Source organism: Macadamia integrifolia, chromosome 12 (assembly GCF_013358625.1).
Source record: "Macadamia integrifolia cultivar HAES 741 chromosome 12, SCU_Mint_v3, whole genome shotgun sequence".
NCBI lineage: Eukaryota > Viridiplantae > Streptophyta > Magnoliopsida > Proteales > Proteaceae > Macadamia > Macadamia integrifolia.
Genome location: NC_056568.1, coordinates 21,766,405 through 21,793,074, shown reverse-complemented (window position 1 = coordinate 21,793,074; position 26,670 = coordinate 21,766,405). Strand labels below are relative to the sequence as shown.

The window sequence follows — 26,670 nt, the reverse complement described above, 5'->3', positions numbered from 1 at the left end:
TTGGGTAAAAATCAAATCGATTAATATATACCAATTTGTTTTAAAGTGAGAATAGAAAATTTAATTTTGATAGCCATCATTTTTAGGTTTATGCTTGAGTCGATTGAAGCCGATTGGCCCCACCTTTAGGCTCAAAAGATATGTTTGAGCTAATCATCTAAAATTCTCCCTTCCCCTTCCCCCCCTCCCCCTGCCTCTAACGAGAACGACTTTGGGAGGAGGTTTTAGGATCGAACCTTGTGGTATGCAAGTAGGTGCGGATGGACGTGTCTAGGAGACTAGGAGTAGGAGGCTATTAGAGTTTAAAAAAAAAAAAAAAAAAAAAAAAAAAAGCAGCTGAGGCGTGGGGAGGAGCTTTTTTTTTTGGTAACCGACAAGTGCGAGTTGGAGAGTAGAGTTGGGAAAATAGTTTTAAACATCGGATCGGTTCGGTCAAATCGACCGGATTGGATCGGTTGAGAACGATCCCGAGTTTTAAAACCTTGGTTGGGATGGAAAGGAAAGAAGAGGAACAAGAAGATATGGAAGGAGAAAGTAATTGGAGCGTAGCAGTGGAAGATCTTGTCGATGGTGGAGACGTTGAAGGAGCAGTTTCACTTCTCGAATCTGTGATTTCGAAGCTCGAACCTGGAGCTACTTCATCGCCTTCGAATCTGGAGTTGGCTACTGCTCTCGGTGACTTGGCTAATCTCTACTCCTCTCGAGGTTTCTCTCTGAAAGCGGACGAACTTCGAAGCCAAGCATTTCTCATAAAAGAAGAAGGTCGTCAACATATTCGTCTTCCAGGGTTAGCTACGCTCCTGATCCTCCTCCTCTGCGTTCTAATCAGTTTAAATTAGTCCCTATTATCGTCTTTCCTCCTCATTTTATTTCGTGTTCCAGGGATTCAGATACTGCAAGGAAGAAAGATCAAGAGGGGAATAGAGTTTCGCCTTCTGACGCAGCATCTTCTTGCGATGCTTCTGCCGCCAATGCTTCTGTTTCTTCGGATGATGGTGCTTTTCTCTGGCCTTCATCTGGTTTTGATTTACGTGTTCTTTAGCATTTTTGTTCTTTGGAATTCAGATTATGCGTTTTACTTCTAATTGTTTAGGCCTTTGCCTTGATTTGTCTTGAATTTTTTATAATTAATTTTGTTATTTCTGCATAAATCATGTAAGGCTAATTTGATTGTTAACTTTGAGGGATATTGCTTAAATAACTACTGTGAGGCTCATTCCATAATTTTCGCTGCGGCTATCACAGTTAGTGCAGAAAACATTTTCAAAAGGTACCATCGCACGCTGTCCATTGAGCTTTACAGCTGTAGAGAAATCCTTAGCTTAGCTTTGAGACTCAAATGTACTGTAAATGTGGGAACGTTAAAAAATTATGGAGATGTGTTATCCTACAGTGGTTGGGAGAAGGAAAGAAGCAAAAAAGAAGTTAGAAATTAAATCATAGTCAGGGCGTCTAGTCTTAAAAGATTTCTGAATGTGTCATGAGATTTTCATTGGTGAATGATGAAGACCAATAAACTGTGAGACTGATTAATGGACATCAAGCCACAGGACAGAGCTGGTGGCGATAGAAAGAATAGAACAAACAGAACGGAGTATAAGAGACATAAGTAACTTGACAACCAGGACTTGGGTTTGGCTGGAAATAAGGTCTAATAGAGTAGAGATCCTGCTGAATATATGCTCAATAGATGAGAATGATCCAATTGTTGGAACTGTAGTAACTAACAAAGATAGGAATTAGTGATCTTAGAAATCAGAAATTAGAAATTAAAGGAGAGTAGCTATATCTTGAGCTCTGGAATTCTGATGAACTACAAGTTCTGGTCGAAGGAAACCCTAAGAGGGGTGAAGAACTTATCAGAAGATGAGGCCCAACTGACGGTTGGATGTGCTACAACAATATGACAAAATTGCAGTAAAAAAGGAAGGAAAACAGAAAACGCAAGTGGGGAGGGAAACAGGAGAGAATCCTTCAGAAAAATGACTAACAAGAGATATATTAAAACATAATAAAAAGACACTAAGAGGGATAGAGATTACCTACTGATGACTACAATAGAAACAAAGATGGTTACTGGAATTTGACAGAATATTATGGAAGAAGAAGAAAGAGAAGGAAGAAGATGGGAATATATAAAGGTATATGACCAATAGGCTTCACCACCAGTCCCGAATCAAGGATTCACCACCTTGGGTTGCCACTTGATTCACTGTAGTGCGCACACTCACATAGGGCTAGTTTTCCAAAACATCAAATCTGTGTGCTAGTGCCCTTTTCCCTTTATCTATAATAACCAATGAACTGATTGCAAGAATTAGAAACTTTCCATGCTACTTGGTTGCCAAGCAAACACTAAAAAGGAATCCTTCTAGAAAGTATCTTTAGACATTACAAGGAAAATAAAATGCAAATAAAATAGAAACTAGGATGGAATCCTTCTAGAGGATCCATTGCTATTACATGCAAAGTTCAAAGTAACAAAATTAGAAACTTCTACTTAATATCCATCTTAACCAGTAACTAACTTATTACATGGAATTAGAAGTTAATACTTAATCCCGTATATGCTTAAATCCCTAATATTTGGGCTAAGAGGATGGGCCCATTATAATAAAAAACTCAAAATTACTTCGATCATGACCCATATAACCCATTGGGAACTTAAAATTTGGGCTTCACTTATTTGACCCCCAAAACTGAACTAAACCCAAATCCGAAAATTCTTCTTCCACGGTATATGATATGCATCAACTTTCCCTAGCTTGGAACAAACTCGACCTTGAGTTTGAGTAAGTCGAGGGATCAACTCCATGTGGTGCACATCCAACTTCAGCGCATTAAATTATTCTGGCCATTCATGGTAGTTAGAATTTAGTCCTTTGGATGTGGCTTCTTGTCCTCGAAAAACTTAGGTGGAATCACAAACTCAATGTGCCCCATCTCCGGATCAATCTCATCCATGAAGGTGCATTGATAGGAGTATTCGGAACGGCTTCGTCAACCTCCACTTTGGCTGTATTATTGAGTTCCTTAATCAGATCACCGTGCACTCTGTATCTCGTTTTCTTGAACCACTTCAATGTATGCCTTTACAGTAGGAACATCAAGCACTGCTTCTTCGTTCTTATCACCAGTTGTTGGGACCGTGCTAGTAATGACTTAATATGAGAAAACCAATATATGATAAATAAAGCATATGATTTAATATAAATGCATTCATCTAAAAACAAAATAATTAACATAAATCAATGTAAACTCATGAAATGTCAACAAGGTGTGCTGTTGCCTTGGACCCGAGAAAGAGCTTGGATGCCTAGGCAGTGCCTTGACAACTATGGATTGCATAGAGCTGAAATTTGGCATACATGTAGTCGCACGTAAAATTTCACCTGAAATTTAGTTGGCCAAGTGGTAAAATTAAGTTTTGAAAATCAAGTGAAGAATTGAAGCTTTTTCTAAGAAGAAATGGATGGCTGAACTACGATACTTGGTGTGAATTGTATAATCTTGTGAACTATTGAGTCTTTGAATGCAAGGTTCGTCTTAGGTCATCGGGCTGAGGGCATGCCTGCTTGGGCATCATGCATTGAGTTGCCCCACCTCCTTTGCCTCTTGTGGCGGTAGTGTGGATTGTGGAGCGAGCATTGATGCCCATGTTGTCGTTTGAGGTTCGGTCGGCCCAAAGTCAAGGGCCCCTGTGTGGCGAGTGTCACAATGAGTGGTGGTTTAAGCCACTTTGCCATTGTTTGGATATTGTGTGTGCTTTTCGGTCCCATTGGGATCTGGTGACCCTGATTGTCCATCGTCTTTTGATGGCATTTTGATTGTGACCCCAGGTCAGGCGGGGCTACCCACTGAGTTTATGCATATCAATAAGCGGAGGAGAAGAAACTTAGGAGGATCGGCGAATGTTGCTTTTAGGACTCCGCCGGCACTTTATGAGAAATCAAAGTTTTTGGGTTCCAAAGGGAGTATGGTCACAGGTTTAGTTTTAGTTTTATCCTACTGATGACAGTGTCACGATAGTAATTCAACCTAGTATAAGAGGAATAGTTGATTCACACAATTGGTCATCGCGCTATTCACAGGTACCTCTGGCTCGAGTTGTGGGATGTTTTTCTAGTTTTCAATGTGGAGTTGTGTCTTACGTATCTAGTTTTCAATGCGGAGTTGTGTTAATGCGGAGTTCAAGTTGTTATTTTCGCGCTTCGTGAGCTGTTAAGAATTCGTTATCTCATTCCTCCTTTCATAAAAGTAGGTTGGGTGATAAATTGTCTAGGTGGTGGACGTAATGCATGTAGAACGCTTTGTCTTGATCGATCTGTATGGTTCGTCAAGGAGACAGTTGGTACCTTATTATAGTTTGTCATTATAAGCTTGTGGCTGATCTGTAGAGGTGCGTTATGTACTTAGGTTGACAGCCGGCACTTATTATAATTAGCCATTACCCTCAATCTTTTTGCATGGATCCTTGCGCTCGTCCTTGCTTGGAATCTCCATGTAGCCGGCCCCATTAAGTTGGGATAAGGTTTTGGATGTTGTGGTTGTTTGAATTAGGTGGCTGAAAACAAGGAAATATGCAAATAGATGGGAGAGTATATGATTAAATCTGATTTTGAAACATAGTTGTCAAGGCGACAAGGCAACCCAAGGCGGTGGAGGGCTGCCTAAGAGCCTAGGTTTGGTGTTTCCTAGGGCATCAAGCCACCCAAGTTTTAATTTGCCCCCTCTTTTCTAACATTATTTAGTATGCTACAACATATACACTATAACGACAACAACAAACTAAGATGTATCCCAACTTAATGAGGTCGGCTGCATGGATCCAAACACAAATAGTATCTGCAACATATACATTATTTCATAAAAAAATTAACATTATACCACATAAGTCATCAAAAAGAATAATTAAACTACATCAAAATTCAGAAATATCAGAGAATAATTAAATTATTATAACAAATAAGTGAATAATGATAGGAATTAAAAAGAATAATGTAGCAGAAAAAAGTCATAATGTCGCATAAATCCAACTAGCACAAATCAGCATTCTCTTATAGCTTTAGTAATTCCTAGGTAAGGAAACTAACTATCATCATCAAATCATCAGAATCATATTCATTCAGAGACCGATAAATGAATACTATTCCACCATTTGTAAATGAAAAAGAAACTGGAATCAAGGACATAGCTGCATAGCGTACCTTTCCCAGAATGCTGTCAAGAAAATGGAAAATTTGAACTATTGAAGATGTCAAGAATCAAGATGTTGTTCATGTATCAATCCTAAGCCAGGATTTTGTTGATTAGGGTGTAGAAGGTGGTTTGCTGTTTCCTGAAAATCAACTAAGCAAGCAAGCATGTTCAAAACACAAACTTATACACAATAACACAAACACATAGTTATAGACCAAGCGGTAGCAAACCAGCCGTAGCATGAAGAAGAAAATGAAACAAATAGTCAGTCCAGGGGTAGAGCAGAGAAAACAAGGGGAGTAAAGAAGCAGAAGAAGAAGACGATGACAGAGGAAGAGGAGAAGAAAAAGGAGAAAACTAAGCGTGGCAGTAGGGAAGAAGAAGATGACTTGCAAGAGCCTCGCCGGAAGCCGGAATGGCATGAGAAGTGTCTCTTTTGAGCTGTGAGGGTTTCTGATTTTTGGGTTTTAGGCTTTCAGCTTAGGCCTTCGAAGATGAATGATCGATTTACTCCTCTTTTCCCTTTTATAAGACTTTACTCCATGCAGCAGGGTGTTGTCTAATATGTACCCCCTGCCAATGAGAAACAAGAAAACAGAATCAAGCCAAAATATAATATAAATAAGAAATAAAAAACTCACATAAGGTGACCAACCGTACAACAACGTGTGCCAAAGTGTTGCCTTGGATGCCTTGGTTATTGCCTTTCATGACTCATGTAAGGTAGCCCACTGTTTTGCACCAATTTTCCGCCTGGATGCCAAGGCGGCCACCTAGGAGATGCCTTGAGAACTAAGTTCTGAAAATTAACATTTGACCAATCTAGACCATGTCCTAGCTATACATACACTAAAATTTGCCACATGACCCTTCCACATGGCAAAACTTGGTGCTGATATGGAGATAGCCTCTAGAATAACTTTTCCCAAGGGACTCTTTATATCCTAATATGTTTTGTTGACATTAGTGCATCCTTTTCTTCTTTCCTTTTGTTTTTGGAATCTTGATAGTGTAGTTGTACTTCTGTTTAGTTGCATACTCATGCTTTGGAGAGCCATAATTTGATGAAAATAAAATCATTATTTTTTCAAGTGGGAAAAAAGGAACAGCAAAGATATTGACACTAGACATTCTAGAGGGAATGCTGATATCAGACAGTTACGGAGATGATTGGCTGAGATGCTTCTCTCTCTCTCTGTCCCTCTCTCATTCCTCAACTTCTCAAAAGCCTCTAGTTATATGAAGCAGGCTGTGCTATATATAGCTGGTCAGACATGTAGGTAATTATGCCCCAACTATTTTCTTAGTTTTACCTTAATTATCGACCAATGTAAAATCAGATCACACACTTAAATGTTCCTTGGGTGCCCTACAAGAATTTACATAGAAAGTAGGAAACTAACTACAGAAAAGTGATTAGTATATAAAACCAATCTTAATATCTTAAACTTTACCAATCTTTGGCAAATTGTCTAAGGGCTTGGGTGACCACTCCTATAAAGTATTTAGTCTTATCTGACGTTTGATTTTTTATTTTTTTTACCTAATCCTGTTGTCTGATAGGTTGATTTATGATGTCTCCACAGCCACACGTCAGATTGGTGCAAAAATTTAAGCCAATTTTCAATAGATGAAACTCTTTAAGAGTTAAAATTTCATGGTTATCAGATGGTTGGGGTTGCCAATACAGTTTTCTTGTCAGTTGACCCAGTACACTCTATGTTAACCATTCCCTGTTTCCTAATGTTCGGAAGCTTCTAGTTACTTCCCCCTTTCATCTTTTCTGTTCGATGCTGGGATTTAATCGGGTTCTTGCAGTTAATGATTCAGTGGACTTGGTGCTTCCTGTGTGGATGTGATCATTGATCTTGCGTCCAAGGCCACTAGAGGAATTTGATACTACTTAGGGCCCGTTTGGCAACGTTTCTGCATTAGAAAACGCCGTTCTTCGAAAAAATCATCTATTAGTGTTTCTTCATTGAAAGATGATTTTTTTCCTCTACTTGGGCATTGGGTAAACCTGTTCTGGAACTGTTCTCAGGAGCGTTCCTGAACCAAATGGTGTTTGGTAAAACCTGTGCCCAGGCACATGTATAATACTATTGCCAATATTGACATAAATGTCATTATTCTCATTAGTGGCCATACATGATTCCATACAAAGAGTTGCAAAAATAATAGATTTCATGAATGAAGGAGTCAGATAATAATAGATTTCATGAATCAAAATGCAGCAACTGAATGCAGTTATTTTTGAATTCATACAAAGACAGAAAACCCTGTTCCTATAGTAATCTCTCTCTCTGTGCAAACCATATAGACTACATTAGGAAGATCATCTCGTAAACCACCTTTCAATGAATTTAGCTCCTTCCCAGGAGATAAACAAAGGGAAGGAGCAGTGTTTTCCAATCATGCCATCAGGACTGAGTAACCTTATGGCGAGCTACTGATGAACTGCTGCTAGCCTTTTGATTAGGGCTAATCATACTGGAACAGAAGAGGTCCAGAAAGAATGACCTTAGTGCCATTGAGCTTGTTGAGTTGTTGAAAGGGCAGTGCTGTTGGCTCCGAATATTTAGGGGCGATTTGGGAGGTGATTTTCTGTTTGTTTTTTTTTTCCCTTCCTGACGGCGGATGCTTCATGGCCGGTGGTCAAGGCCTCGCTGATGAGGGTGGAGGTGATGATCCTGAAAATGGTGAGGGAACTGTGAGGGAGGTGAATGATAGAGTGCCTCCAAATCAGGCTGCCGCTGCTAATGGTGAGGGAGCCTTTGCACCAAAGAGATCATATGCAAGGGCTGTGGGGAATGCTTCATGGCGAGAGATGGATTCTCTCCGGGAACCAATCCAAGCCGGTAATATCAGAAGAATCATGATTCCCCAGCGCGACTATGAGTCTAAAAGGCAAAACTTCAGGTTTGCTCTTATAGGGAGGTTGATTTCAGATTGATCTCCCTAGATGCGTTGCGACAAGAAGCTGCTGAAAAATGGAACTTGAACCAAGGAGTGGTGATGCACCCTCTTGGCAAAGGTTATGTTATTTTTCAATTCGGTTGTGAGGGAGATAAGGCTGCTATTTGGAAGAGGAGCCCTTTGAAGATTGGGGGTCGGTTAATCCACTTCCAACATTGGAAATCGGAACATTCATGAGAAACAAGTCTGGACTAAACTGGTCTGGATCCGTTTCCCTGACCTCCCCCTGGAATATTGGCATGAGAATGTCTTGCTCTCAGTAGCGAAAAATGTTGGACGACCTGTTGCGCTGGATCGTCACACGAAGCAAGGCTTGATGGGATTCTTTGCAAGAGTCTTGGTTGAAATTGAAGAAACTGAAATGGCACCTCGTATTGAGGAGTTGCAGGTTGAGAGATTGGAGCCTGGAACTACAAAAATCTTTGGTTTCAGGCGAAAGGTTTTGTATGAAGATGGAATAACTCGTTGTGGTCATTGTAAGCGGCTGGGGCATAGTGTGGAAGAATGCCGATCGAAGAAGCAAGATGATGAAAAATAGGCTGCAAAAGATAATGTTAGAATCCTAGGCGCAGTCTATATGGAAGATGGAGTTGACTCAGCACGAGTCATCTCACCTCAGAGAGTTGCAGGGAGTATTCTAAACGTGGCAGCTGTAGTAAATCGTTCCCCTTCCTTAAACGCTTCCTCATCAGCCAATCAAGAGAGTCCTGGTTTGGAAGGCAATCACCATGTGGATTTGGAACCCTTCCAAAATTCAAATTCAAATTTAAAACCTCTTTATATGGAACGTCCAAGCGGAAATTTATCTCCAAATCAAGAATTACCTTCTTTGGAGGAAGGCCAAGTTGTTGGATCGGATCAAGGATCTGGATCGCGGGTTCTGACCCAGAAGATTGTGATTCTTCTGAGTCTGAAGAGGAGATTCAGGAAGCTGCCTTGGAACCATGGAACCTGTGAATACGGTCAGGCCGAGCCGTCCTCGACGGAATGTGGTGACTAGGGGAAGAGGTGGTGGTGCTAGACAGTCCTCAAGAGGCGGTCACTCTACTAGAATTCTTCACAATCAACGTGATTCTCAGATTTCCTGTATCTTAGAGGCAGAAATTGTCAATGGGCGAGTGACTCTAAATTTTTAGGAAGTAGGGGTGGTTGATCGTGATCTTCTCGCAAAGGAAAAATCTGATACTGTTATCTCCAAAGGAGGGAAGAAGGATAAGAAGAAGGTTGGTCAGACAAATAAGTCTAACAAGGTCCAAAATTAAAATCGTTCTCCATGAAGATTTTATTTTGGAATATTAGAGGTGTGCAAAAGGCTGTTGGTATTAGAGCCTTGAAGCTAATCCTAAAGGAGCACTCTCCCGATTTTGTCTTCTTGGCCATGGTTTAAAGTATCTCCGATACCAATACGATACCCTCTGATACGTATCTTAAATTTAGCCGACCAATACGATACACATCGATACGATACATGAAAATTTTAAAATCCTTTCGTATCAATATATATCCTACGATACATACCGATATGCACCAATACACTATCGATACGTACTGATACTCTGAAAAATATAAAATCGAGATGAAATATATGTTTTGGTATGTATCAGTACGTATTGGTGAGTATTTGTATGTATCGATTGGTACGTATCGATGAGTATCAATACGTATCGGTGAGTGTCGATATGTATTGATCAGTACGTATTGGTATGTACCGATACAGTGCGCTACGGTCATATAATGGCCAAGATGGGTATTTTTTAAAAAAACACGATTTTTTGAGTACCACGATTTTTTGAGGGGTTTTTGTTCCAAAGTTGCTGCCAGCCATATTTCTCTCTAACTAAAATGGAAATCAAGGTTGGGAACAAGGATTTTACATTTATGGGACAACTACAAACCTTGAATTCTTAGTGCGATACCCTCAATTTAGTGTTTATGCATAATACATGTTATCAATAGCTTTTTTTAACAAATGTTTTATGCAAAAGTGTTTAAAAAGGTGTTTCATATCCATTTATGTGCGTATCTTTAGCGTTATCTCTGATACGATACGATACGATACCTCCGATACGTATCTTAATTTTGGTCGATCAATATGACAACTGATACCAGTACTGTAATCCTTGTTCTTGGATGAGCTGATGGTGAAGGTCATTGATTTTCCGTCTTCGTTAGTTAACGAATTAGGGTATAATGTAGATTTGATCCATAATGATCGGCTAGACAAGGTTCTAAACCTTTGGCTTATGTGGAGGCAGGGATTTTCTCGTCCATTGGTTGTTTCTTTGTCTAATCAGAAAGTATCAGTCACGGTGGATTGGTTTGGTTGTACAGTGGGATTAACCTTCGTTCATGCAAACTGTTTTAAGGTTAATCGCCGAGAGCTCTGGACAGACTTGGGTTCAGTGGTAAATCCTAATATCCCTTGGTCAGTCATAGGGGACTTTAACGCTACCCTTCTTTCTAATGAGAAAAGGGGGCCAGAGAGATTTAATGCTAGCTCGGCGGCAGAGTTCCAAGCAATGGTGGACACGTGTGCTTTGGTTCAAGCTCCTTCCTAGGGAAGAAAGTTCACGTCGACTAACAATTGTCGCAGAGGCAATGTTGCAGCTATTCTGGATTGAAGTTTCTGGAACGGGAATTGGCTTAATGTGTTCAAGAATATTCTTCAAAAAGTATTGCAAAGAACATCCTCGGACCATGCCCTTGTTCTTGTGGTTTTAGACGTCATCCTTTGACCAGATAATATTCCTTTTAGATTCAATAATTTTTGGATGGAAAATGTGGATTTCGAGGATGTTATCAGGGAGGTGTTGAATAAGGAGGTTTTTGGAAACCCCATTTTTGTGCTTTCTCAGAGGCTAAAGCATTTAAAATTTTTTATTAAGAGTTGGGCCAGGAATAATTTTCCTAACGTTGATAAAGAAGTAAAGAAAGCCTTGGAAAATCTGAATTCGGTTTAGGAAGAAATTGAGGCAACAGGGATGACGGATGATCTGTTTGACAGAGAGGCATATGCCAAGACGTCTCTTTTGAAAGCATCCCAAATGCAAGACTGTTTTTGGTCTCAAAAGGCCAAACAGAGGTGGATGAAAGAGGGGGATAAAAATTCAAAATTCTTCCACCTCTCTCTGTAAATGAGATGGTCTCTAAATCAAATTTATACCTTAAAGAGTGTGAATGGTTAGTGGATTAATGACCAGTAGAGGTTGTCGTCATATATTTCTGAGTATTATGAAGCATTTCATAGCTTGGCTCAGACTACACCTCATCATGACTTATTGAATTGTATTCCTCAGGAGATTTCTGATGCAGATGCTCTTTGTTTAGAGGCTATGCCTTCTTTGGAGGAAATTAAAAATTTTGTTTGGGATGTGGATCCAGACAGTTCTCCTGGGCCTGATGGATTTCATGGGAAATTCTTTAGAAGAGTTTGGAATACTGTTGAAGCGGATTTTTGCAGGGCTGTGAAGCACTTTTTTAGAAAAAGTGTTTTTCCTAAGGTTGTGAACAATTGTTTTCTCACTCTAATCCCGAAGGTGACGGCAGCTGCGACCCTAGACAAGTATAGGCCGATTTGTATGAGAAATTTCTTTTGCAAGGTGGTATCGAAAATTATGGCAAACAGAGTTTCAATGCTGCTTCCCAGGTTGATTTCAGAGGAACAAGGTGCGTTCCAGAAGGGGAAAATAATATCTGAGAATATCAGCCTAGCTTCAGAGTTGGCAAATCTGATGTATTCTGCAGTCAGGGGAGGAGGTATGGGGATCAAAATTGATGTTCAGAAAGCATACGACTCTCTTTCTTGGGATTTTCTTTTTGAAGTCTTAGGGAAGTTTGGTTTTCCTCGGAAGTGGATATCTTGGATTCATGAAATCCTTGTATCTACTAGGATTTGGTCTAGTAAATGGGGGACTGGTGGGCTTCTTTTGTGTGGGTCGTGGCCTTCACCAAGGCGATCCGATATCTCCCATCCTTTTTATATTGGCAGAAGAAGTGCTTTGTAGAGGTTTAAGAAGCATGGTTGCTGAGGGTGCTCTTAAGTCGTTGCTTGGGCCAAGAGGAGTAACCACTCCGTCTCACTTGCTCTTTGCGTACGACATCTTCATTTTCATGAATGCGTCGGCAAAATATGTAAGAAATCTGGACTCTTTCATAGTTAAATATCAGTCCTTCTTTGGTCAGTTTTTTAATCTGGATAAAAGCACGATTTTCTTTGGGAAGGTGGCTCCTCACAGAAAACAATTTGTTAGCGAGTATTTGGGTATTCTAGTCTCTAAATTCCCTACAAAGTACCTCGGGGTGGAAATCTTCAAGGGAAGAGTAACTAAATCTCACCTGTTGCCTCTGCTACATAAGATCAAAAGTAGACTATCGGCCTGGAAAGGGAAGCTGCTCTCGATGGCAGGTTGCATTGAATTGGTTCGATTAGTAATCTCGAGCATTCCTATTCATAATTTTGCAGTTTATTAGTGGCCTCAGACATCAATTAAAACTGTAGAAACATGGATGAGGAATTTCATTTGGTCAGGCCAAATGGAGGGTCAGAAAAAAATCACTGTCAAATGGGAGGATTGTTGTAAGCCAAAGGCGGAGGGAGGCCTGGGCATTCGGAAGCCGCGAGACGTCAACAGAGCATGTTTATGTGAGCTAGCATGGAAGATCAAGCATGTGGATTCTAGAATGAGCCAATTTTTCAAAGTGAGGTTTATTACTGGCGATGGCGATCTCAAGAGGTACAAGTCCTCCTCCATTTGGCCGGGGCTTAAAAGGGTGTGGAATTTTGTCTCCAATTTGGAGAGTTGGACAGTAGGAAATGGCAATAAGATCAGCTTCTGGAAGGATCGATGGTTAGAAAATTCTTCATTGGCAGAATCTTCAAATCTGGATCTAGAAGTATTCACTAGGAGGCAGCTGCGGGTGGCTGCTTTTATTCGGAATGGTGAGTGGTGCTTCCCCAATATTTTTTCAACCTTTTTGTCCGAAACATTTGAGAAGGCTAAGAGAATCTCCCTATAGAATTTAGAGGACGTTTGCGACTGTAAATTGTCTACTTCTGAAGCCTTTTCTTTGGCCTCGGCTTGGGAAGAGATAAGAAGCAAAAAGCTACATGTTTCTTGGTTTTCCATCCTCTGGAAATCTTACTTACAGCCCTGGCAAGCTGTATTTGGATGGAGATTAGCTCATAGTAGACTCCCGACTGATGATCAAGTGCGTAAAAGGGGGATTGTGATGCCTTCGAGATGTGGTTTATGTGGAAAAGCGGAAGAATCTATTCTCCATCTATTTATTCACTGTGAGTATATCTAGGCCTTGTGGAATATGTTCTGCGAGTTATTTGGAGTCAGATGGCATTAGTTCGCAAGGATGGAGGATCTATTAAGCTGGTGGAAACGTAAAGCAAAATCTATCACTTTTTCAAAAGTGTGGCTCAGTGGAGCGGTCTTAAATCCTAATGCTGTTTGGATGGAGAGGAACATGAGATTCCACAACGGGAAATCTTGGCATCATAGCCAACGATTTGCGATGATTAAAGGAGATATAGGCATGATTTCGATAGTGCACCTCGGGAAGAATCTGTCGGTATATGACTTTGTGCTAGGAGAGTGGGAATTCCCTGTGTAATTGGCAGGCAAAGAGAAATCTTTGAAGTTCGATGGTGTTTCCCCCTCAAAACTGGATTAAGCTAAATACTGATGGGTGCTCGTTAGGGAACCCTGGAAAGGCTAGAGTAGGTGGCGTGTTTAGAAATTACAAGGGTGAAGCTTTGTTGGATTTTAGAGAATTTGTTGGTGTTAGAACGAATTTTGAAGCTGAATTCTTAGCTCTCATTGCCGTGCTGGAGCATGCTAAGAATCTTTGTATCCAAAATCTTTGGATCGAGTGTGACTTTGTTGCAGTGGTGATCTTATTCTCCAAAGGGCTGGTGCCGTTGTTTATTCAGCAGAGATGGAGGGGAGTTCTTCTTTATTTGGGCTCAACTTCTTGGAAGGTGACTCATTGCTATCGCGAAGCAAATGTGATCGCTGATTTCTTGGCGAAACAGCAGCAAGATTTGAAACCAACTCCCCTGTCGAGGTCTGGCCTCAGCTTATGTCTATGGAGCTAGATTTGGAAGCGGCCCTACGGCCAAGATTCCGATTCCCTTAGTTTTTTCGGTTTTTCCTGGCTGTTAGTCTAAGGTTTGAAGTCTCCTCCTGCTGATGGCTTTGCCAAAGGTGGGGTTGGTTTCATTCCCTTAGTCTAAGTCTTGTCAGAGTTTTATCTCCTTCTTGTACATTCTTGTCTTTTTTTTAATACAATGATCTATAGAGAAAAAAAAAAAGAAGAGGTCTGGAAAAATGCCAAACTTCAACTGAAAACTCAAAAGACAACTTAGCAGGCTAACAAATCCCGATTCAGCATCCACATTCACTGATTTGTCAGACCTGGAATCTGAAGAATGAGCTTAAGAAGACAATGAACTGCTCCCTCAAAACCTACCAAAAAAGAAAAAACAGCTCCCGCAAATTCTCTGTAAAACTAACTAGGCACTGTGTATGACCATTTGTTAACCTTAATGGCCAAGAAAACCATTTTCCTGAAGCAAGTGTCAGTATTCTTTGATATTTAGGTACAGATGGTGCCAAATATCACATGATATTTAACTATAAACCATAATCTTACTAAAAGACACCATATCCAACACCCCCCAACCCCAACCCAAAAAAAAAAAAAAAAAAAAAAAAAAAAAACCCCATTATATGGGCATCCAAGCAGTCCAAGCAGTCACCCAAAAAATAAGGACACAATTTCAATGGTGCCCATTATAACAAAGACATCTGAATGCTGCCAAAGCGAGAGTAACAGGGTTTTGTCATTACCTAAGCTTTCATTCCTATACAGAAATTTGGTCCACGAGATGAAAAACCCTGAATGGGGATTTTTAAACCCAAGAAAAATACCTAGAGAGAGGGGAGAGGGCAAGAAAAAGAAATAGTGGGAGAGAGGTTGATGGTGAGTTTCACTACTGATTCAATGAGGGATTTCTCAGCTCTCAGCAAGGGGTTTCACCAAGGTTTTCTCTGCAACTGAGAACTCAGCAAGGGATGCTCGATTGGCTCAAGCGAGGGATTTCAGTTGCCGCAATTCTCAACGAGGATGCGCGGTGGGAGAGAAGTTGAGAGGTGGGAGCAGCTGGGATCCTCAAGTTGCAGGAGGGGTTCTCAAGCTCTCAGCAAGGGTTTGCTCTGCAACTCAGAACTCAGCAAGGGATGCTCGATTGGCTCAAACAAGAGATTTCAATTGCTGTGATTCTCAGTGAGAATGCTTGATGGGAGAGAGATTGAGAGGTGGAAAGGGAAGTGTTCCTCAAGTTGCAGGAGAATTCTGAATGGGAGAGGTTGATGGAGAGTTTCGCTGCGGATGGGTTTTGGCTTGAGAGGTGTGAGGGCAAACCATGGTTTTCATTGGGTTCTTAGAGAACAAATTTCCTCTAAAATCATCTTGGGAGTGAGAAACATGGTTAGAGGTGTTTCTCAAAACCTAATCTTGGGATGACTTTTTGAACCGGTTCATTTCTTGGGCACAAAGACACCAAACACTTTTTTCACCGTTTCTGTTCACAAATGGAATAAAGAACAGGAAAGATCCTCCTGGGAAAGTTACCAAACGGGCTCTTAGTCTTTTTGGTGCGGATTGGATTAGCCATCAAGAACCATTTGTATTTCGATCTCTAAGACCTCTTGTTTTGTGAGAAGATATATTTTCTAGAGGATGTTTCAATATTATTTTGGTATGAGGAGGTGGACCAGACAAATCTTTGAGGGCAAGTCTGATAGAATTTTGCATAGGATACTTGCTCATGTCGGTGTTATCTTATCGAACTGGACATTCATTGAAGAAGTTTCTTGTACAGATTGTGCAGCATTGGGGAGAGATTTGATGCCCATATTAGCACTAATGAAATGTAACATTAATTCTACTTTTTTGGGAACTCTCGACCACTTACCTTATTGTAATTTCTATAGTTATTGTATTAGTGAAGTTAGTATGGAGTCTCTTTCTCGTAGTTTATTCTGTATTGATATTCATATTGTGTTCCTATTACCGATCAAAGAACTCCTTAAACATGATTAGAATAGTTCTGCATTTCAACTAGAAAGAGTTTTTCATTGCTTTGCTGTAGAATGTGTAATAAAATTTCCTTGTACTTTTAGTGACTCTTATAATGTTACATGTTGTCTTCTTCAAAAGAGAAAAAGAAGTTAAATTTTGGATACAAATATGTCAAAAATAACATATTGTGGGTTCTAATTTCATTGTAAACTATAAATCTTGAATCTTGTTCAGATTGGGAAGCTATTGCTGATCGTGAACCTGGTGAATTATTCTCTCCACACAATGAAGGGGGTGCAGAAAAACTTTCACTTGAAGATACCAAAGTTCAGACTCCTAAGCGGCGGGGAAGGGGGGCATTCTTGTACAGGAAAAATGGCTTGTATAGTGATAAAAAACTTGATATTGCAAGGGAAAGTGAGTCAGATGATGAAGCTCCTAGCCGTAGTTCAGAAGGAAATACAGAACTAAGAAATTGTAAGTCACATGAACTTCAACAGTTTGGTCTAATTGTCTGCATCCAAAAGCATGTTCTGTTGTGGAAGCTTATGTTCTTTTATGTTTCGTCACTTCATTGAAATTTTACAAGGGCAAAAGTTTCTCTAGGTGCACAGACCTGGAGAGAAATCTCTTGGTCAGGGGCATGGTTCTACAGTATGGATGGCTGATATGGACCATGTGGCTAATCCAACTGTTGAATAGATAGAGGACCCTATGATTCTACTTGTCAAATTTTGTTGCTATCTAAACTATATGGCCAATCATTTAATGGATTTTTCTACCTTGTATTTTCAGCATCATTTATAGGCTGAGGCATATATTCTAATCATTGAATAGAGAGGGAACCTTTTGGATTAGCCATCTCTAAACTTTCAAAACCAAAGTCAGTGTAGAAACTTTTCTCTTATGCTAAAATTAGGGTAAGAGAAAATATTATACCATAGGTTGTAATCCTTTTGAGCTGAAACTTAGCATATGAGTTGAGGGCTATGTGGAAAACCTGATGGGGTTTCTATTCAACTAAGGGAGTTGGGTTTAGAAAACCTCAGAAAATTCCAGAACTGCAGGGATAGGAACTAACCAGAATAGAGAAAATTCAGTAAGATGGTCAGATTAGCTTGAAACTCTGGTCAAGTGACCTGTTTAGCAGAAGTTTAGTTCTGCAAAGTATGATTTGAATCTAATGGTCAGATCTTAATATATGAAAGAATCCTGATGCAAGTCAGAATTTTGAAACCTTCAGAATTGATGGAAGAGTTTTACAGATTAATCTGGGAGATATAAGGATTTGATTATCTGTTGATGGAACAAACTGAAACCTGGAATAGTTATAGAATTCTGATCTAGAAAACCAAACCTGAAAGTTAGGTTTTGCAGAGTTCGAATTCAAATAGGAAACCAGAATTTGATTTAGAAAACTGAGCTTTTAAAATGGAAACAGATCTCAGAACCAACGGGTCATTCAATTGAGACGTTAGCAGAAGTTAATCAAGAATTAATGTTGTAATCTTGAAATAAAGCACAAATTTGAAGTTGATAATTTCCAGCAGAGCTAGAACTCGCAGGGAATGAAGTAAATATTTTAATCTAAAATTGATGGAGATAAGCAGAAGAAAGGATAGAAGATTCAGTTCAGGAATCCACTCAAACTGGAGATCTGGAATCCACCAGGATCAGCTGTTGAGTCCATAGCAGATCACTCAGATTCCAGAGAAGAAAAGTCTGAAATCCACAGAATCAGCAAATCAGTAGCTTCTTCATTCATGTAAATAGATTGGGAAGCTGTTAGGCCTTATCACTTATTTGTAGAATAGGGTATAGCTGTTTTGGACTCAAAAATAGGAAAGAAGAAATAAAAAAGAGGCTGGGAAACTCCCCCTAATCGATCAGGCTATTGGGGATTCCTAAACTGACTCAACTACTTTAGGTAATAAAGAAGAAAACCCATTCAGGGCTGGATTTATATTTTCCTAATCCAGCCTGAAACTAGTAACAATTAATAATTTAAAAAACAAAAATAAGGCATCTAAGAAGCCCTCCCTTCCTCCCTCCTTCCCTCCTTCCCTCCAGCAATTGGACTGACTTCCAGTTTCCTGAAGTGACTGGATTCTGGAACCGCAAGCTTAGGAAAATTGGGGAAAACTACACCTGCAAGAGCTCTTCTTCTCCTTCCTGGTGCTGCCACTGGTGCTTACATACTGCATCACAACCTGTTACAAAGTTTGAACTCCAACTAAGCTGCTGCATGTCACACCTCGAAATACCTCTTTCGATTTGATGGAGGGCCCTTAGAGAAGAAAAGGAAGATCAGAATAGTAGGGGGAGAAGGGGAATCACACACTCTCACAGAGCACAAATCAAACCAATTCTTCAAATCACTCTAGCTATTATCCATTGGTTACAGCCAATATATAGGAAAATAAAAGACAAAAAATAGAAACTCAGCTGAAATAGAAACTCCTAACAAGGAATCAAATCCTAAAAGGAAACTTATTCAAAAGAAAACACATAAACCGACCAACTCCTACTAACATTCTTACGTTCCTATTTTGTGAAATAAAAGATAGAAAATAAACTACTAAATTATTTTCAACCCCTGTTGGACCAAAACCCTGGGTTGGACTGGTTCTTCTTGGCTCTTGGCTTCCAAAGCTGATCATACTGGTCCAACCAGGCAAGGGCAGCTGTATCTACATCACAATTGCTCACCTAACGAAAGCATGCCCTTCAAATCCTAGTACCCGGTGACGAGGCTCCCTCATATGCTAGGTCAGGGGCGATAACTACGCAGCCTTACCCCCAGAATGTCGAGAGGTTGTTTCGACCGCTTGACCACCAAGTCGCAACATTCCTACCTAACCATTGGACCATGCCTTTAAATTCCTCATCCTTTAGAATTCTGATTTATCATTGCTGCACATGTGCAATTTGGAAATCCTTGGTGGTAGTGGTGTTCAAGTAATCTCAACTCTCAAGGAGGATGTATTTATTGTTGTTGTTATATTATTGGAAGAGAGATAAATTAGGGAGATGAACAATAATTAATTTTTATATAGAAATATTCATTCCCATTCCGCATGTTTTCACTCTCTCCATCCAAGTTATGTTTGAGGTGATTTATGTTTATGCAGATAATGCCATGAGTTTGTTATTCCAGTGTCATTATGACGTACCCCACATCCACACCTCTTCCTCTCAAACATTCAGCTATTTCGTTGAAGTTGTATCTCTACTCTTGATTTAGGCATGAATGAATTGGACTTTAAAAAGGGAAGAGTTACAACACAAGGGGAAGTACTCCCTTAGGCTTTGTAGTGGTCTTTTTTGCTCCCCCTCCCTCATTGTAGGCAAGCTTGGGGTTTCGTGAATCCTACTCAATAATGTAAAGAATCTGAGGTACATAAAGTATATTTACATCCTTTTCATGAAGTTATAGCTTGGAAGATACTGTGGACACAATCAAGTGGATGACCTTTCAACTACATTACAAAAAGATGCTAAATCCTGTTTTTTCAGTGATTATGCAATCCAGTTAGAAATCTCTTAAGAGTAAAACAGAAAATTAGGTGGTGGGGGAAGAAGTAAAGATAGATCTAATATGGGATATACAGGCTTTGGATGAGGGCATATGATATCCTAGAAAGCTGTCTGAGGTGGTATGACCACGTTGAATGGAGGCCTAGGGATGCACCAGTATGGGGGAGTGACCTGATTCAGATTGAAGGAGCTAAAAGAGCTAGGGGAAGGCCAAAAATGACCATACGAGAAGTAGTGAGGAATGACATGCATAGTTTAGGTCTTGTCCCAAGTATGAGCTCGACTAGATCCAATTGGAGTGCTAGTTACCATGTAGCCGACCCCAGTTAGGTGATTTTTTCTTTTAACGTCTTTTTTTTTTCTTTCTTTTTGCTGCCTTTGTTCGGGTCCATTTAACCAACCCCATTTAGTTGGGATAAGGCTGAGTTATTGTTGTTGTTGGCTTGAATGAACTTAATAGGAAAATAACTTTCATTACTGGTGTAAACCAATGTTCTAATATGAATATGATGTTAAACCAAAACACACTGATTTGACGTAGGATAGTGAAAGGTATGGTTGATGTAACCCCACTAGGAACCAGAACAAAGCCATTTACAGAGATTGTGTGGCAGAGATGCCCAAAACTTGGAAATAACAATAGAGATGAAATCCCAGTAGGCTGGAAGAGGCATTCTGTTCCCTGATACCCAGCCAAGCTGCATTCCTTGTGCAAAGCCCTATTATTTTTATGATGGTAGTGTTTGATAGATAAGGAGCATGTAATGAATTTACAGGAGAACTCCATTTTCAATTTAGAAGGGAGAACCCCATAATTAAGTCCTTTACATGTGACAGTTTTGAGACAATCGGGGCTGAAGAGTAAATCTTCTCTCTTTACCCCAAAAAATAATAATCATAGAGGAGGGAAAAGTCGAATTGTTGCCATAATGATTGCATTCTAACCATCAATGAAGAAAATGTACAAAGAAAAACAAGAGTATGCATCTCAAAGGGAACATATGTTCCTTGACATCTTTAGAAAATGGAGCACGATAAGAAAATAAGTGACAACACCTTGTCAATCATTGGATCTAAGAGCCGGAAACAACAACAAACTCAGCCTTATCCCAACTTAATGGGGTCGGCTACAAGGATCCATGCAAATCAAAGTAGGGAAAATTGAGGTCCAAACTGAAAAGTAGAAATGAAGAAAATAAAAAATAGGAAATGATAAAAGAGAAATGACAGAGGTGAAAGAGTATGAGGAAAGAGGCACAACTCAACAAGTAAGGAGAAAATCAGCTAAATAGGGTTGGCTACATGGATCCTTGCCCTCTAATAGGCTTTATCCGAGGTCATACTTAGGACAAGACCTAGGCTGCGTTTGGTAGTCATTCAGCTCCAGAAACGACGTTTCGTGTCAAAAACAATATTTTAGTTTTGTCTCAAAATGTTGTTTTAAAACAAAAAAATAGTGTTTGGAACGATTACCCTAGTTCACATTTTTTTTTTGGTATATGGAATGAAACCGAAATGACGGAACAAGGTTTCGTCGTTCCATCATTTTGAGTTTCTAGTGTATTTTCCCCTTTTCATTCCAAAAAAACCGAAAACACCAAGTTGACACCAAACGCTTTATTCCCATAGAACAGAAAAACATCAGGAACGTTTTTCTAGATGACTACCAAAAGCAGCCCTAGACTATAAATTTTATTCCTCACAACTTCTCCTATGGTCATTTTAGGCTTGCCCTTGGATATTTTGTCTCCTTTAATCTTAATCATATCACTCCTCTTTACTAGTGCTTCCCCCCAGCCTCCATTGAACATGACTATACCATCTCAAATGACTTTCTCGGAGCCTGTCATTAATTGGGGCCACTCCTAAATCAGCTCTAAGAATTGGATGCTATTCTCAAAAGCTATTGGTTCCCTGGAAGGATACTCTGGAGTTCAGATTTCAGCTTCTGAATGTCCTTTTTCAGCTTGGTCCCCATATCAAAGAAATTATGCATATTTGTTGCTTACAAATTACATTACGGATGCTTATTACGATGATAGAATTAACTTACGTGAGCAACAAATTTTGTTCTTATTGGGTGTTTTGGGATATTAAGTATGGGGATTGCCTTAACTTGGAGTTCTCATTGCAAGTTCTTTTGTCTCAAATGAACTGTAAGATCAGTTTTGAGAAATCCTACCTAATGTTGAAGATTTTTAAGTGGTTATTGGTCCTGATGGAATTTAAAAGGGGGAATACTTTTTTATTTTTTATTTATTTATTTATTTATTTTTTTTTTGGGGTGGGTCTTTAGATCATGTCTATTGTGAGTCTTGAATGACTACATTGTTTTAGCCTTGTAAAATTGTTATTTATGAAAAGAAAGAAAATTTTCTAGTGGCTCATTCTCTCTCTTTTTTTTGGGGCGGGGGGCGGGGAGAATGGGGAGACTGGTCTATTTTATTTTTCATTCCTCATCTCCTAGAATATATGTAGGGAGTGCATGATTCATGCTTGAGAAAGCAATTGTGCCATATGCTCTGATGCCTTATTATCATAGTTTTTAAGACGCTGATATGGTCTAGAGATGGTAAGGCAGTGCTCCGCTTTATGTGAAGTTGGCTCCTTATGGGGTTTTTTTTTTTTAAAACACATTTTAAAATTACTTGATGAAGATTCCAAAAATAGATTTTTTATTGTTAGGTGTATGGTTTTGTTAACACTTGAGATGTATGGGATCAACTTTACTCCACAAAAAATAACCAAAACAAACAAAACAAAAACACGATTCACAAACAGGGTTTGGATTTTGTCAAGGGTTTTATGAAAGGGATTTGAGAAGGAATCAAGGAACAAGGAAGAACCATTGATCCAGACGACCATTTTGCTTCGGCAGCGGTGAGCTTCATTCTTCTTTGACAGGAGTAGAAATATAGTGGATGACCTTAGGGCTTAGGCACTCATTTTGGCATCATAGAGGTAAGTATAATAAATACTTGATATTTTTTGTCTTCTTTTCTTTATATTTATAATTTTGTTTCATAATTATGTATTTATATTATATGTTAATATGTTATGATGATTGATGATTGATGATTGATGATTGATGAAGATGAACTTAGTTTATTCACTTTATTGATTTGTTTTCTTGATAAATATCTTACATTGGTATGAATATGAATCTTTAATATTTATTTAACATATGAGTAATATGATTCAACTAGTATTTGAACTAAATAGATTGGTTTTATAAAAAAATTACACAGGAACGCTTTAGTCGATAAGACGATGCTTTATGCCCGCCTTATCGCTAAGGCGCTCCGAAAGACCCTCAAACTCCTCTGTCGCCTTACCGCCTTAAAAATTATACTTATTATTGCTGTTGGACTTTTATTTCATGCTTGAACGTTATTTTTGTTTTCCATTTTGAGAGGATCAGCTGGTAAAAAAATAATTAAGAATCTAACAATTATTATTGTGATTTTCAGCAAGATTTGGTATGAGTCATGTACTTGTTCTGGATGGTTTCTCACCAAGTACAAAAACAACAGATTTGGAGAAGTTTTTTGTGAACTACAGTGACTCTGATGTTGCAATCCGCTGGGTCCATGATACTGTCGCGCTTGCAGTATTTCGAAATCCATCCATCGGTAATATCTCAACGTAACTAATTTTTTGAGCTTAAAAAGACCTTGTGTGCATTATGATAAGGGTGAATGTTTCCTTATTGGCACTAAGATAATATCATCTGCCTGTCCCATGCTTATCTACCATGTGGCACATGTTGGATGGGGCTCAAATTTTGTGGACAGGCAGACCCCATGGTCCCCTGTCCACATGTCAAGTTTCGACTCATCTGAGTTAGCAAATGTGGCAAAACAATGCATTGAAATATCTGGGAATGCCTAGGGGGTGCAGACATACATGCCAGGTATATTGAATGTAGGTTTTGAAATTATGTGGCCAATCTGAATGTTGTTGTTTTACCTATCAAATGGATGGAATTGCCACATCATTCTACAATGTGACAGAATTAGGTGGGCCACGATGATAAGCTTATCCACATTGGACCTTGAAGTGGCAATGTTCCCTTATACCATTATGGGAAACTTTCTTACAAGGTACCTGGTAGATAAGCTTACATACATGGCCACCATTTCTGAGAAATGTGGATGGTTGATTTAGTTGATTCGACCTTTATATCGATAGAACACCCTTTGTATTGTTTGTATGTCAAATATCATTGCCTATTGCAACCATATGACCTGCCATCCAGTGGATTTTCTCTTATGTGTTTTCAATGATCAAATCAATGGAGGGCTGAAGTGGGTAATTCCAACGGTTGGATAGATAGGAGATCATTTGTATTGGTCATCTGTTAAGTTTCAATGCCAATGTCGATCATATGGCTCACCATGGATTGAGACTTTTCTATCGCCATTTGAAGTTTTATATAAAGTCGCCCTTTGATTCTGCCTTGTAGTTTAATGCTTTAGGCTGAAACTTGCATGTGACGCAAGGTGTGGACAATATGTCCACGAAAGTTGAAATCCAACTAAGCAGCCTTCTCGCAGATATTCAGCGCCTTGTAGATAATCTAAATGGACCATGTTGGAAGTTGTGATTGAAGGTGGCCATTATTTGGTCATCCGGTGGGTAAAGGCTAGGGAGGATAGCCTTTGGAGATATATCCACCTCATCAAGGGAGCTAGGACTGTGTGTTTGTGGGAATTTCTCCTTGTGGTGGAGATTTGAGGTTGGGTAATTCCTTGGCCGATGAGCTAGCCACAAGAGAAATGAATAGGGAGTACATGGTACTCATCAAATATGTTTGGTCCACCCTGTTGGATGTAAAATGTTGTAAAGTTAAAAGAATAACAAAATAGAAAATTTTCTAATCGTTACCAGAAATAATTGAGTATTTTCTGAATATGGCAAGTGAATTTTACTCATCATCCATACTTAGATTTTAGTGGAGAGGTATGGCAGCCAAATTCTACTTTTCGTTATAAGGAAATTCAATTTTTTGGTGCTGATCAAGGGAGAGGGGGAACGGGTAGGTGATAGCAGCACGAACTTGTTGCCATGCTTAACAACACGTCCCAGCTGATATCTGCCATTTAGCAGTCAATCTAGCCCTCAAATATGGTAAACAAGTAGGCTCTACCACTCCATCTAGCCCTCAAATTTGGTACACAATCATGCTCTGCCACTCCATATCTACCTCTAAAAAACTTTCCTCAATTTGTACATGAAGAAAAGGTAGGTCAAATTTTGGTTAAAAAGTCAATGATAAGAGCCAAACTACAGGTCATTCAAAGAACATGGGAATAATTGAATACAAATTGGATGTTTGATTGAATTTGACCACAGAATTTGACATGTGGTTAATCCTATCTATCCACAAGGTTGGAAATTGCCACATCAGCAGCCACGTGGCCAAACTTGATTGGGACATGTTGTTAAGGTTAGCAACACTTTTGTTCTGCCATATTTTTAGGTGGCAGTGTGTTACCAAGCTTAATGACACTCCCAGCTGGTATCTGCTACTTGGCAGCCCATCTGGCCCTCAAATTTTCAATTTTCTACTGCTATTTAATAGCTATTTCCTATAATGTTATTGGTCTTCTATCCTTTAAATATTTTACACTACTTTTCATCATTTTACGTCCAACTAGATGGAGCCATTGGGTTTGGTTGGGTCTCTTGTGTTTCTGGCACTGTTCTTGTTTATTGTTGTCATTGTATCATTATCTATGTTCTTCTCTTTATTTATCTATGTTCTTTTCTTTATTTTAAATAAATTTTGGATTCAGTTCGTGTATTCGTTTTTGATACAGCAAATGAGGCAGTAAAAAGCGTCTGTTGTCCATTCATGGTACGTCAGCTTAATGAGAATGATGAACTTTTGAGCTCAATTTCAACTAGAGGTATATCATTTATCATCTCCTCTGCTTTCCTCCTGAAACTTTTCAAAAAACCACCTAGGAATAATTGTGTTCTGAAAACTTTCCCCACCTACCCTCACCATGGCAAACACAACTATTAATAACAGTTTCAGTGGAGTTACAAAAGCTTAATTTGAATGATAGCATTTATGGGTTGGCTGCCTTTATTGCCTTTGACTTTTGCGGGTCTTTTGGTTTTGATTCCTTCATGTTTTCATTCTGGTTGAGTGAGCTTTATTAAATCGTAAAAGTCTTCCTTCTTGTCTCGCCTAACGACGATCATTGTGGAATCTTTTGCCTTAAGGTGAAACCCATATCCTTGCCACCATGGCCTCAACCTCATACTATTACTGTTTTACATGTTTCAGCCAGGCACTGGCCCAGAATTCAAAACCAGCGCACCTTGTACTGGATTGACAACTGTACCTTGTGCCTATTTTTGTATATTGTGGCTGTATATTCTCACTTGTTTTATACCGTTTAACTAGGATTCATTCTTTATGTTTAGATCTTGAACCTCCTATTCCAAGGCCAAAAACATCTGCAAGGACAGCCCAGAGGTTGATTGCTCAGATAATTGGACAGAAGCTGTCGCCAACCTTTGGATCCAGTGAGTTGAAGAAACAAGAGGAAGCCAGAAAGAACCGCATAGTCACGAGGCAAAACTTGAGGGATGAGGCCTGGGGTGCTGACTAGAAGTACTATTTGTGTTCCATATCTCAGTTCTTTGCTGATGTTTCTTATCCTATTTTCTTGAATTAACCCATTAGCAATATCATCTGAGTTCTGAACTAGAGCTCCTGGATTTGATGAACATACTACTACATAAGAGGATCAGGAAATTGGTTCATGTGACAGAAAATGCATTTTGCGATGCCAAAATATAACTTATATTGACTGCAACGAAAACATGATCCTGTTGGACTTCTTCCCA

General features: G+C 39.3%; 1 protein-coding gene across 1 annotated transcript; it reads left to right on the top strand.

The window, feature by feature from the left end:
• Positions 1 to 476: 476 nt before the first annotated feature.
• On the top strand, positions 477 to 26,670 carry LOC122058235. Its single transcript, XM_042620825.1, has 6 exons — positions 477 to 787; positions 883 to 995; positions 16,504 to 16,746; positions 23,277 to 23,438; positions 25,629 to 25,718; positions 26,245 to 26,670. The coding sequence occupies exons 1-6, from the start codon at positions 492 to 494 to the stop codon at positions 26,430 to 26,432; spliced, it is 1,092 nt and encodes a 363-aa protein (XP_042476759.1). The 5' UTR covers positions 477 to 491; the 3' UTR covers positions 26,433 to 26,670.

Coding starts and splice junctions, on each gene's coding strand:
- LOC122058235 (XM_042620825.1), top strand. CDS start 492: ATGGAAAGGAAAGAAGAGGAACAAGAAGATATGGAAGGAGAAAGTAAT. Junction 996..16,503: donor TTCTGTTTCTTCGGATGATG/GTGCTTTTCTCT, acceptor AATCTTGTTCAG/ATTGGGAAGCTATTGCTGAT. Junction 25,719..26,244: donor GAGCTCAATTTCAACTAGAG/GTATATCATTTA, acceptor CTTTATGTTTAG/ATCTTGAACCTCCTATTCCA.